Below are 13,357 nucleotides of genomic sequence, written 5' to 3' on the forward strand. Positions count from 1 at the left end.
CATAACACACATGATGGAGCCCTTCTACAAGATTTTTTTGGGGGAACTCCAAAATTCCAATTAGGTTGACCTATATAAACGAAGTTACTGAACTGAGCAGGGCGTTGCTGAGTGCTAAGTTCCCCAGTCAAAGCATGCAGAGCACATCCTTACTTTCCTTGGTTAAAAAGAAGGAGTGGGGTCCACAAACCCAAACACTACCTCTTTATTGGCTAGCTACTCACACATTTCTTATGGTCTCAAGAAATAGCTGATCCTGCAACAAACACTTGGTAGATACTCATATTCTGTGTAAGCGAGCACTTAATTGAGAATGTTTGGATCATGGTTGTACATCATCATAGCTTAGAACTGATTGTAATGAGAAGAGTATATGTGTACAAAAGTTATTTACTTTCGATTTGATGATTTTTTCTTTTTCATACAAAAGTGGTACACAATGAGCGTTACACGGTAGGAAGCGCAGCCAGCGCTTGTTTCACTGTATGTGGCCAGCTGGCCAAGGGATTTATCAAAGCTTAATGTATGTGATGTCTTAATAAGGTGATATTTTTGTTTGATGAGGTATGTATTCAAACGTCATTGGGGGATATTCTCAAGAACGTGTGATAACCATTGCAAAATTAGCTCAACGCAACTCTTAACATCGCAGTCTATTGTGACAAAATAACACTGTGTTAACGTTGCATTCCCAACCCGGCGGCACCATGCGATAGTAGCAGGATAATGTGCCAAATGACCGCCTAAAAATTGACCTGATACCGAAAAAATGCAAAACGCGAAAAAAGTTTGGATGCCCTAAATCGTGATACAAAAATCAGCGACAGGCCTGCAATTCCCACACGTCATGCAGGAAAATGCACTATAAAAGCAACAAAAAAAACACACCAAAACCAAATCAAACTGCATAACACCATGGATGCACCCGGACCGAATGCAGAGGATAACCCGAACCCCACAAGCCCCACGGACGACCAGCCAGGAACCCCGTGTTCGGGGAAGGGCAAGGAGAAGAGGACGAGGAAGACGGGGTTCAGTCCGCAGGAAGACCGGATCATCGTCACGGAGGTGATAGAACACTACCAACAACTGTTCATTACCTCCACTGCGTCATTGACAACACAAACGGATATATGGCAGTCCATCGTCAACAACGTGAATGCAGTCAGAGTGTCGAGGAGGTCAATGGAGGAGGTCAAGAGCCGCTGGCATGATGTGCAAAGCCAAACCAAACAGAAACTCGCTGCCAACAGGAAGGCAGCAAAGGCGACTGGAGGTGGGAGTCAGGTGCCACAAGGGAGCTGGATGAGCTGTAGGAAATGGTGGACACAGTCATCAGTGTGGACACAGTGCAAGGAGTTGGGAGCCCAGACACAGCTTGATATGACCTGACTCAACAGCAACAGAGTGAGTAATGACCAGGGACTGGGGGGACGGAGGGAGATGGGCACAATGGCACACATGCACAATCATGTGTAGCACACTGAACACGCACAATGATTGTGGAACTTGTCCCTGATACCCATGGTACACTGCAGTATACATAGAAACACCAAGTAGGCCCCTGTCCACAATGTGCACAAAGGGGTCCCCCTCCCTATCACCAATCCCACAACCTACCCATGCACATGTGCTGAATCCAGATAAGCAGCAGCTCTGTGAGCCACACTGACAATGCAAGTGACACTGCATGACCGATAGCATGGCTGCAGTCAAACTACATGACATGGTGCACAACACGACACTGAGGTGGCCCAGTGTGGATCACATCCTCAAAGTAGCAGGTCACACTCTGACACATCCACGTGCACCTACAACCCATGACATCAAAAGCACATCTGCAGACTAACAATGCACAAGAGTACAAAATCTGTCCAAGAGCACAAATGACCCAAGTCGCAAACATCCCAATCCCCGAAAAGCACACAAGTCAACGGCACACCGCTTCAAAGGGATAAGGGGCGTTAAATCAGAGTTGCAAGGGGACTTGCCAACAATGCAGCACACACACATAGCAATCACAGCACATGAACACCACAGGACAGAGGATACAACTGGTGTCGCTTGTGCGTAGAAACTGGCCAATCACATCTGGCATTGCATGACACTGTGAGATGATAATGTACGAGTACAACCTTACATCCATCATGTAGTCGAAATGTCCACTGTCTCCCATCAAATAGCCAGCTTCTACAAACAGTCACGATGTACATTGTCATGCAGTCTGTATGTAAACATCTACAATGCGTCAACATACATGGGACACACTGTTAACCTGCATCTCCCCTTTACATTGCAGAGGGACAATCAACACCTCCTGCAGAGCAGACCACACATCTCTTCAGTGATGATGAAGAGGACACCCTGCTTTTTGCTCAGACACCCTCAATGGCTAATGGACAGCAACCGCACCCCACCCCCAGGAGCAGGGCAGCCAAGCTGCATCGAGGTGACCCCACCCCCTGCACTAGGCACACAGCAGGAAGCACACACCACCATGGCTGTCTCCCAGGACCCCCAGGACCAACACATGGAATTCCGATGCTGTGTGTTAGGGTGCCAGGAGAAGATGGCTGATGAGCTGCGGTGGTGTTCGACCTCATGGCAGCCAAACTCGATGCCATACACAGGTGTCTGAGTCCAATCAGGTACCACTTACAGTCCCTAACGGACACCCACTGTCCTCACCATGCTCTCCAACAATCCTTGGCTGACATCGCTGGGGCCATTTCTCGCATACAAGAAAGGTCTAGTCAGATAGGCTCCAGCGATGACAGCACAGACTTGGCACAGATGCGGAGGGCAATGGAGACCATGGAGCCGATGCTGGCAGGAAGTATGGCTGAACACCAGCGAGATGTAGCTGGGATCTTCCATGCCTTGCAGATCCTCAGCTTGCCATTGATGCCACAGAGACCGTACCAGATAACTGCTGCAGGAACTTCAATGCACACATCTCCGCCCCTGATGTGTCAGTGGCCAACAGTGATGCAGCCATAACACCACCACACACACCTGACAAACCGGATACAGAAGTCTTCTCGGAGAAGTCAGATGTGGAGGGTAATGACTGTGTGAGGAAGGAGGTAGTAGCATCCATCCCAGCAATATGGCCTTCCCCTGTTTGATTCAGCCCCATGCATCATGCCCTGGAACAACATCTCCCACTGTCCCCGAAATACTCTGCGACATTCACCTGAACCCTGACATAGACAGCCATATCTGCTCTGGTTACCAATGACACAGCAATCCTGCTACGGACTGAACTCTTCCTCTTCAGATTAACTTTTCATTTCCCCAAGGACTCTGGTTGGCCCACCACTGGGCAACCATGCAATGTGGGCTTGGCATGGCCATGTACTGCCCAAGCTCCGACACTCCCCAGAATGTGAATAAAACATTCCAAATCACAAAGATGTGTCATGTCTATGTTCACTTAAGTATAAGAGTATGGATGAATGTAGGGACATTGATTGCACTAAAAGGTACACCCTGGTAAATGACATCAATGCGCATGTTTGACCCTGAGCCACATTTCCAATTAGATGACTGAAGGTGTGAACTAGCTGTGGCCTCATTGCACATGTACAGCAATCTCGCAAACCCCCAATGTAGCCCCACGTCCATGTATTAAATAGGGCTGTGTGTAGACATGTCACATTCGGTACCAGGCCTGAAGTGGTGTCCCCCATCACATGTGACAACAGAACGTCTCTTCGCATCCCTACTCACACACATCTGTTTGGACACAGTCTATTTTGATGGATAACATTGAGCCACATGGCAAGAAGTTGGACACCATACTCACATTGATGAAGACACGTAAGAGCACAGGTCTGCAGCAACTATCCCAACCACAATGCCTGGCTCACAGAGGTGGAGGTGTCAATAGGGACTCACCCCCAATGTACAAGCGTCAGTCAGTCCCTCCATGTGTACGGACAATGCTCATTGAGGCATACGATTCATCATTCTAATCAACACTCATCACAGTTGTACACTTGTGAAGTTGTGTAGACTTTATTAACATGCTCGTGCCAGTACGGGCAAGGCAAGGGTCACAACGTGCAGACCAATGCTTAAGACACTTACAGGAAGCATGGGAACATGTTGAGGTGCAAGAAATTGGGAGGCAAAAATGAACACAAATCATTACGGATGGCAACGCCCTCAGCCCACCTTGCCTTGCTGGATGAGTCACGTTGATGTTTGGCATTTGCTTATTGCCGCGTGTCAGGGGACACGACTCACAGACCATAGGATCGGCATAGTGCTGTATCACCGGGCTGCACCAACTGTGTGCTCTGCTGGCAGTGAGCAGGTGAAAGGGTCCTACAAGGTCACATGTCGTACTACATTGCCATGTGTGTACTCTCCCCCCAGCAGTATGTCCGATTTGGGAACGTTGCCAAACGACGCTGTGCAGCTCCGCCCATGGGACTGCATCACCATGCACAGGTGTATGTACACACGCGCAGGTCCACCCACATGCATTCTAAGTCACGGCGAAGGCAGACATGTCCACTGTTGTGGTGGGATATGTGACCATTCCTCCAAGATGCAACAAGGTGTGGGGACCTGTGCTGTGAGTGACAATCAGTTGTGGCTGCAGGAACGTAGTTACTCGTCCATGAATGCGAGCACAGCTTCATGAGAAATCAGTTCCAAGAGTATGTTGTTGAGTTCAAGAAACACGAGGGAGAGACAATCCATTAACTGCTGTGCTCCGTCCACGCCATTTCACCAATCCGCAACACAGCCCAATAGGGAAGCACCTCAATGTGGTCACTGCACATGAGGAGTTGTCCAATCTCCCATGCACAACTGCCAGCACATAACGCAAATAGCAAGGCACCCCATGCACGGGTATCACGGTTACACTCCTGTTCATGGGCCAACAGGGGGCGCACACACAAGTCATAATCCAGGTCAGCTACCGTTGTGTTGGATAGGCAGACCTCCATTGGCCATTCGAATGTGTATGATCGACAGTGGAACCAGGGCTCGAAGCAGGTGACGTACGCTAACGGACACTCAGATGGTAACTGATGCTCAACACTGCCAGTGGTAGTGATCCTACCAGATGCAGCATTCGTGCACGGTACAGTTCCACATGACAGGGGTTGTGCATGTGCCCGGGATTGAGATTCGGCTGAAGGTTTGGATTGTACAGTGTGGGGCGCTCACTCAATGCAGTAATGGTGTGTGGTGATGGACAGAAAGGACATGTGTTGGACGGTGCTACCAATAAAGAGGAAAACCTTGAAACCTCTCAAAGGCGGTCGGGCAAGAGATGCCAGTACACCATATGAAACATATAGCAAGTACTGGGCACACGTGAGATATAAATAACTTCAAGTAATATAGTCTTCCGAGACAAAAACAAAGGACACCGGTTGTATAGTGAAAACAATATATTGAAATTCATATAAGTCTTCTTTTCTTTTATGTTTTACAAACGCCAGCCGACACATGTTTCGTCGACAGTGCCTGTGACTCATCAGGGCTGCGAGCGGCGTGTGTTCAAATCGGGGTAACGGTGAATGTGTAGCAATCACGAAGGGAATGAGCAGCAAGGGTCAAAGGACCCACTACGGCCCGGAGCAACCAGCTTCCCACAGGAGACCCGGCCACAGTCGTACCCGATTGTTCCCGCGCAAGCCATCCGTCCTTTGACCCTTGCTGCTCATTCCCTTCATGATTGCTACAACTTCACCGTTACCCCGATTTGAACACGCGCCGCTTGCAGCCCTGATAAGTCACAGGCACTGTCCTGTTGACGAAACACGTGTCGGCTGGCGTTTGCAAAACAAAAAAAAGAATAGAAGACTTATATGAATTTCAATATATTGTTTTCACTATACAACCGGTGTCCTTTGTTTTTGTCTCGGAAGACTATATTACTTGAAGTTATTTATTGTCACGTGTCCCCAGTACTTGTTACATGTGCCCGGGATTGCCTGCCATTGCGTTTGTTGGTCTCTTAGCACCGGCACTCTTCTGACTGGTGGCAGTTATGTGGATGATATGCCACAGCTCGGAGCAATGAGTCGTATTTGTGTGCAACGTTTGGACGAATGGGTTGTTTTTACTTATGTGTCAAGGGCATCCCATGCAGGGGTACCTCAAGCAGGGAGACCTGTGTGTGGGGTGTGGACACGTTGGTCTTTCATTATCGCAGTTCGTGGTGTTGGAGTCATCAAGATCTGGTATGGTATCTCTCACAGGGGGTGCCAGCCGCATTCCAAAGACCAAAGTCGGAGGTTCAGATGTCCTTCCGCCTTGTGTATTGAGACAAAGGAGCTTTCATACCTAATGTTAGTCTGGTTACTGCTTGCATATTTTAAATATGATGTGGCCTTCACGTTGCAATTGATGCCAGGCCTTAGTGTGCACCAATAGCGATACACACGCAACAGTTGGCATGTATGAGCCAAGAGCCAGATTGGCCTTGCGCTCCTTGTACAATCTCTCTCTTTCTCTCTCTTTCGCTCTCTCCCTCTCTTTCTCTCTCTCTTTACATCTTTCTCTCTATCTCTATCTCTCTCTCTTTCTCTCTATCTCTATCTCTCTCTCTCTCCCTCTCTTTCTCACTATCTCTATCTCTATCTCTCTCTACCTCTCTTTCTCTCTTCCTCTCGCTCTCTTTCTCTCTATCTCTATCTCTCTCCCTCTTACGCTCTCTCTCTCTCTCTGTCCTTTGATGAGCGCATGACACACCTTCTTATCTAGAATTTTGTCTCGCAGGCTGTGACTTACAGATTGTCCTGAGAAGACCCCCCATGACTCTTCAAAATAGTTGTTTTGTGTTTATTCTAAATTGAACAAATTGTTTGGAAATTCTGAGATGAATGTATGATTCTCCTTTTTCTGACCACACATGTATATTAAGTGTTGTAAATGTTCAACATCACGAGAATTGTTTTGTTCATGATTTCATAAAGTTGGTGTGACATATCTCTGTCCAGGGGGGTGCGGAATGGTGTTGTGGCTTTTTGCACGGTAACTCCTACTCTGCATCTCATTAGTCATAGTTGCCGGGCTCATCTGTGGCGATGTTTTTTGAGGCTGCCATCGCAGGTAAACTGGTGATATCGGCTGTTAGCACCAGCTTGTGAATGGGGCGATACATTTATCACCACTTTGGCTGAGATAAAGTGCCGATAACTTGGTGATAACTCCTTGAGAATATGCCCCATCATGTAGCTTAGCAGCGGTTTTTGTTGGTCTGTTTAGATCTCAGTGTGGTTTGGAACTTTGCACGATTTGGGATTAGTTCAGTCAAAAGAAAAATTAAACATCATGTCAAGAATAAATAACTATTTTGTGTGTATCATTTTCACTAATGTTAATCATTTCTGAGCTGAGATTAATTTTCTAGGTTGCCAGCTCTTTCCGGTTTACCCTGGCTCATTTAAGGTTTTGCACCTTCCAGTTGGCTTATGTGTTATCTCACTCTGTTCTGAATTTTTGTACTAACAAATCTGCAAAAAATGTACACCAAAAATGGATATTTCCACTTGGTGTGGAGGTTAATTATATTAGCATTTATTGATGAAACTAAAATGAAGTAATTGTATATAAGAGTTGAGGATTCTCCACTGAACCTTGATATTTTATATATCTACGATGTTGGATAAACTTTAGTTCCGTGTGTTTAAAAAAAAAAAGGGAATTTGACAAGAAGGTTGAGAACACAGTCAAGTTCAGAGCCAGCTTCTTCTTAAGAAAGCAGAATCTGTTGGTTTTTGCTAGCAATCATTTCTTTCGAGATACAGCAGTGTCTACTCAAAATGCCAGTGAAAAAGCGGCTTAGCTTATTGTTTTGCACTTGATGGTGGGTATTTGCCTGTGTTTTTTCTTGCTTATACCGTTCTCTATTATTTTTGCAGAATAACATCGGAAAATGTTGCAGAGAGGTTTGGAGTTACTCGAGAAAAGCAAGATGCCTTTGCTTTTTCTTCACAGCAAAAGTAAGTGTTGCTAACTATTTTTCAAACAAGATTACTGAAGTAATTACAATTGTGGGATGGCAGGCAAGAGAAAAAAATCAGAAACGGGACATTGTTTATATGCACGTTTTCAATTGTATTGTGTTTTAATTAAAATGGATCTACCTAGTCAATTGGCTGGTACGGGCAAACTCTATCTCACAGAATGCCAGAAAAGCATACAAACAGTGATGCAAAGGATTCACAGATTGGGTTGTTCCTTAAACCTGGAAAAGTAACTTTCTGCCCCAGAGGGTTAAAGGACATTCTTGGGAACAAGACTAAATTCGAGGAATTCAAAAGCGATCCCATCATAGAGAGAGTCCTAGCATTGGCACTGCAAACGTACCTCTTCCAGAAGGGATAAGCTCTACTATACTAAAACTAATGGGCACCAAGGCATTATGCATACCAATGATACCCCATGCCAGGTTCCATGTGAGACCAATCCAGGAATGGCTTCAACACCAGTGGTCACTAGCAAACAACAGTTGGGAGGTCCTAGTGGTTGTCACAGAAAAAGTTCAAAAAGAGATAAACGAGTGGAACACAAAAAACATTACGATAGTGTGACCCTTCAAACAACCACTTCCCTTTGTGTTCATCACTACGGATGTATCCCACATGGGCTGGGGAGAACAAGTGGGAAAACGTAGAATTAGGGCCCATGGAACCCAGAAAAAGCCGCAAAACATATTAATCTACCAGAACTAAGGATAGTTTTCCTGGCAATAAAGTTATTTCATGCACAAGTCAGATGGACAACAGTGCAAATCCAGAACAACAATAGAGCTACAGTGTTTTAGCTCAACATGAAGGTGCAAAGTAGATCATGCTGTCCAAGCAATCCTAGGACATGTAGCAGTGGGCTCCAGAGAGAAATACAAACATAGTAGCCATACACATGAGGTGTGTTCAAAACACAGAGGCAGACAGGTTAAGCAGGCTGGCATGTGGCTTGCATAAATGGCAACTAAAGAAAACAATGGCTAGAAAAGTGTTCAACTAGTGCTCAACAGGTGCAAGCTAGCCTGGCTGCTGAGGGGTGACACCCCGAAACCGGTTCGAGGATGCTTGTTTCCTGTCTAAGCAGGTCTTGGCCTGGAAGTTTGGGCTGGACTGTTCCCATAGGGAGCAGGGTCAAGACTGATTAGCATATGACTGGGCCCAAACTGGGGTGGCATGGTGAGCAAAAGAACAATAGATTTAACCAAGATCTGACTGGGGTGAATATTTGATTTGTTCAGCATTCCATCCATCATTTGTTCTTTTTGCTTTGGTTGCCCTAAGTGGGAAGGGTATCATCAGACATGGGTCCTGTGCTCACTGTGCCACTGGATTCAAGCTAGCCTGACTGATGAGGGGTGCAGTCCTGAAACAGGTCCCATGATGCTTGTTTCCAGTCCAGAGAAGACCTGGCCTGGCAGATCGGGCTGGACTGTTCCCGTGGGGAGCAAAGCCAAGACTGGATTGCATATGGCTGGGTCCAAATTGGAGTGGCATGGTGAGCAAAGAAATAATGGATTAAACCCAGATCTGTGACTGGGGTGAATGTTTGATTTGTTCAGTATTCCGTCCATTATTTTATCTTTTGGAACACGTGCAGGCAAGCATCTATTACCCTATTACTGATAGCATGGCAGGGAGCCCGACAAACCTTATTACAAATCTCAAACTCAGGCCATTTAGAGTACAAGTCCAAGAGAACTACTACATATTCCACAACCACCTGATGATTGCCACGCATACCTCGAACAACACTCACAGGGCCCTAGCTACACCAAACCCAGGCGCCCCAGACCCACCCACCCTTCCCCGACCACCCAGACATGACCAATTCCATGCCCGTAATGCTGGAGCAATTGTTATCCCCAGCTCCGACCACCTATCCTACACCTCCCCACTCCCTCTCCTACTAGCTCCCCTACATAATTACCTCTCTCCAGAGCAGGTTCGCCCACTCTCCAGCAAGAAATCAGTTCCCCCTAACGTCCCTTCTAGCACCTACTCACCTTGCTCTCCCATACATCAGAGACGGAATTCCTCCTTAGAGGATGTTCCCCCTCCCCTTCAATCCCCTGCCTTGAGCTTGTCTATGACCACCCGAATGAACAACGCTCCTCCTCTCCACATTCAGATGCTGCTGCTAAACTCAAGGAGATAAACCAGGAACTTCAAAGTCTCAAAACTGTTATTCAAAATCTCATTAAAACCACAGAGGAGCTGGCCCTTGATCTCTCTTCCAACAAGACCTCGCAGGTGATCCTGCATATGATTTAACACCACCATAATCTTCCACCTCGTTCCACTATGTCACTAAGTGACCCCGGGCTGAAACCCCCCGACCAGAACTGGAATACCACTCCCTACCCTAAAACCCCATCTAGACCAGCCAGATCCAAAAATCAATTATCAGAACCAGATATTCTCTCCCTCCTCCGAGCTTACAACGCTCCTCATGCGTCCATCTCACTCACTTCTAGAACTTCACTAACCACCCCTTTAAATGCCTCTGGATTGACCTATCCCAAGCAAGACATCACAGAGGCTATTCCAAAGCATTACATCTAACCCACATAGAGCTCCCAGACTCAACTCCAATGCTTTAAACATTAATAACCTCATGCAGATCCCCACTACGCGGCCCTCGCTCAACAACTACAAATCATTCCTGAAATGCATGTTACTGAGTGGTGAAACATGCCATGGACCTTGCAGATCTCATCCTTGTTCAGGAACTTGACCTCCTTATCCACACCAAAACTTGGCTCATCGACTCCTCAGGCCCCATCCTTGACATTTAAGTCCCTCCCAGCCACAACATTATCAGACTCGATCTAGTTAAGAAAACAGGAGATGGCATAGCATGTATCTACCACAATTCTTTCCCAGCATAACAGTCCCCTACAGCTTCATCCTGTGAATATTTATGCATAGACATCACTAGCAAACATAGACCCTTATGCAGCCTGCACATCTTCTAACACCCCAGGAGACAATCTCCCTCTAATTGAAAAAACTATGGAAACCATCTCCTCCAAACTCGGCCGACACTGCCCCTAATCTTCCTTGGTGACTTCAATCTCCATTGGACCCGCATGATCTTCCTAACTGACCTCTCCTTGACTCAGTTCTGTGACAGTCCCACACACATCTTAGGCTCGACCCTTGCTCTAATCATCTCCAATCCCAACTCCATTCATCTCAAATCTATTCTACGCTGTGACTGGTTGGACCATCAATATATCAACTTTTGTATCCTTGTAAGTTGGAACTCCAAAAGAACACAACCACTAAAACAAAAATAGTGGAACAGATTGTTCCATAATACAAATGTAAATGAGCTCATATCTCACTGCAATATCTCCTTACCTCTGCCTGTTGCAAATATGGCCGACGTTCACGACCTCACTGAGCACTATAACAACGCCATGTTGCCTGCCCTGAATGCAACTGCCCCCCTTCAACTAAAAAGAAAACCCTTCAAAGACTCTAAACCATGGTTCAATGACAGCCTAAATTCTGACAGATGCAGCCTGAGATTAGCATAATGTGCCTGGAGATCTACTACATCCACTGGTCTACTAAAAACACTAAGACTAAAAAGGAGTAGAAACAACAAACTCATCAGAACGGCAAAAGCAACCATCTTCAAATCCCAACCTGACAAAGCTAAAAATCGCCCGAAACGGCTATTTGAGCTGATTACGTTACAATCCAATAACACTTCTATCCAATCTCTGCACATCTTCTGCCCTCAGTCAAACTGCGATGCTGTTGCTGACTTCTTCCTCGAAAAGGCGAGTAAGATCGAATCAGATCTAAAGTCTGCTCTAATCGAACTCTCACCCTTTCCTGACTCCTTCTTACCCACGCCCGCTCACGCCACCCTGTCTCTACCCCCCAAAATAACACCTCTTGGAGTCAATTCCCACCCCTCAATGACACTGCCATCCTCAGCATACTCTCGACCTTGAAACCTTCGAATCACTTCAATGACCCCCTTCCCCCAACTTCTTTAAAGAAATGATAGGATCACTAGTCCTGCTCTGGTGCAAGATCACCAATGCCTCTCTTCTTCAAGGTGAGATCCCCGACTTCCTGAAGGCGGGCCTAGTGCTCCCTATTCTCAAAAAACCCACGGCGGACACTAAAGACCTGTATAATTATCGACCAATCACAAACATCCCTACCCTGGCAAAACGCCTTAAAAATGTGTACATGTACAACTTGGCAAACGCATTGAGCAATTCCAACTTCTCGACCAATTCCAATCGGGCTTCCGCACTGGCCACAGCACTGAAACAGCCATCACTCATATAGTGGACGATTCCCTCACTTTTCTTGACCAGAATAAAGCTTACCTACTTATACTACTCGATCTCTCAACTGGTTTTGACACTGTCAAACATGACTATCTACTTAACCTCTTGGAATGCAGGATGGGGCTCTCAGGCACAGTCTTAAAATGGTTTGCCTCTTTTCTCAAGAACAGAACGCAGAGTCAAATCCAATCAATCTCTATCCAACTCCAGTCCCTACACTCTGGGTGTCCCCCAAGGGTCCTCACTCTCCCTCACGCTTTTTAACCTTTTCATTGAACCACTGACGGTAATCCTCAAAGCATCCAACATCCAATATCACATGTATGCGGATGACATCCAACTGTACATTAAAATATCCTTCCCTGAAGATATCAAGTCACTCAACGGAACCCTGCTCAAAACCCTAAATTGGCTAACCTTCAACCACTTCAAACTAAACGCCCTTAAAACAGAATTTCTCCTCATTTCACGCATTAGGCAAACCCCCACTGTTGTGAAATATCTAAGTAACCTCACCGCTCTCAACTGCACACCACACATCATTGATTCTACAAAATCACTGGGAGTTGTGCTAGATAAGAATCTAAACATGCAAGATCACATCAGAGCATCTACCAGAGAAGCGAACTTCCAAATGAGCATCCTAAGAAAATTCAAACCCTACCTTCCCCAAGATTACTTCAAATCAGCGGTGCAAGCACTAGTCATCTCTCGACTAGAATACGGCAGTGCTACTCTATGTGGACTTCCGAAACTCAGTTTAGCCCCCCCAGAGCATCTCTAAATGCTGAGACTACACTCATCACTGGTTCCAAGAAAACCAACCACATCTCGCCGGACCTGAAATCGCTCAACTGGCTTCCATTTGAGGCAAGGATCCAGTTAAAAATAGCTTGTATGACCCATAGAGCACTACACTTCAATACTCCTCTCTACCTCACAAATAAGCTTGAACTATCGGGTGGCACATGACCCTCAAGGAGCACTAGCACACTGCTGCCTAAGCCGAAGAAATTTAAAAAACTGAAAACCTACAATTGT

The 13,357-nt window shown here is 46.2% G+C and overlaps 1 protein-coding gene across 1 annotated transcript in view; it reads left to right on the forward strand.

Annotated features, from left to right (window-relative positions):
• Positions 1–13,357, forward strand: part of LOC147684987 (3-ketoacyl-CoA thiolase B, peroxisomal-like) — a 58,907-nt gene that overhangs the window by 16,873 nt on the left and 28,677 nt on the right. The window contains exon 3 of the mRNA XM_086939746.1: positions 7,893–7,973. Within this exon, the coding sequence (XP_086795872.1) occupies positions 7,893–7,973 (81 nt within the window). The remainder of the gene's footprint in view (positions 1–7,892; positions 7,974–13,357) is intronic.

The sequence above is a fragment of the Lissotriton vulgaris genome, chromosome 10 (genome assembly GCF_964263255.1).
Source record: "Lissotriton vulgaris chromosome 10, aLisVul1.2, whole genome shotgun sequence".
Classification (NCBI taxonomy): Eukaryota; Metazoa; Chordata; class Amphibia; order Caudata; family Salamandridae; genus Lissotriton; species Lissotriton vulgaris.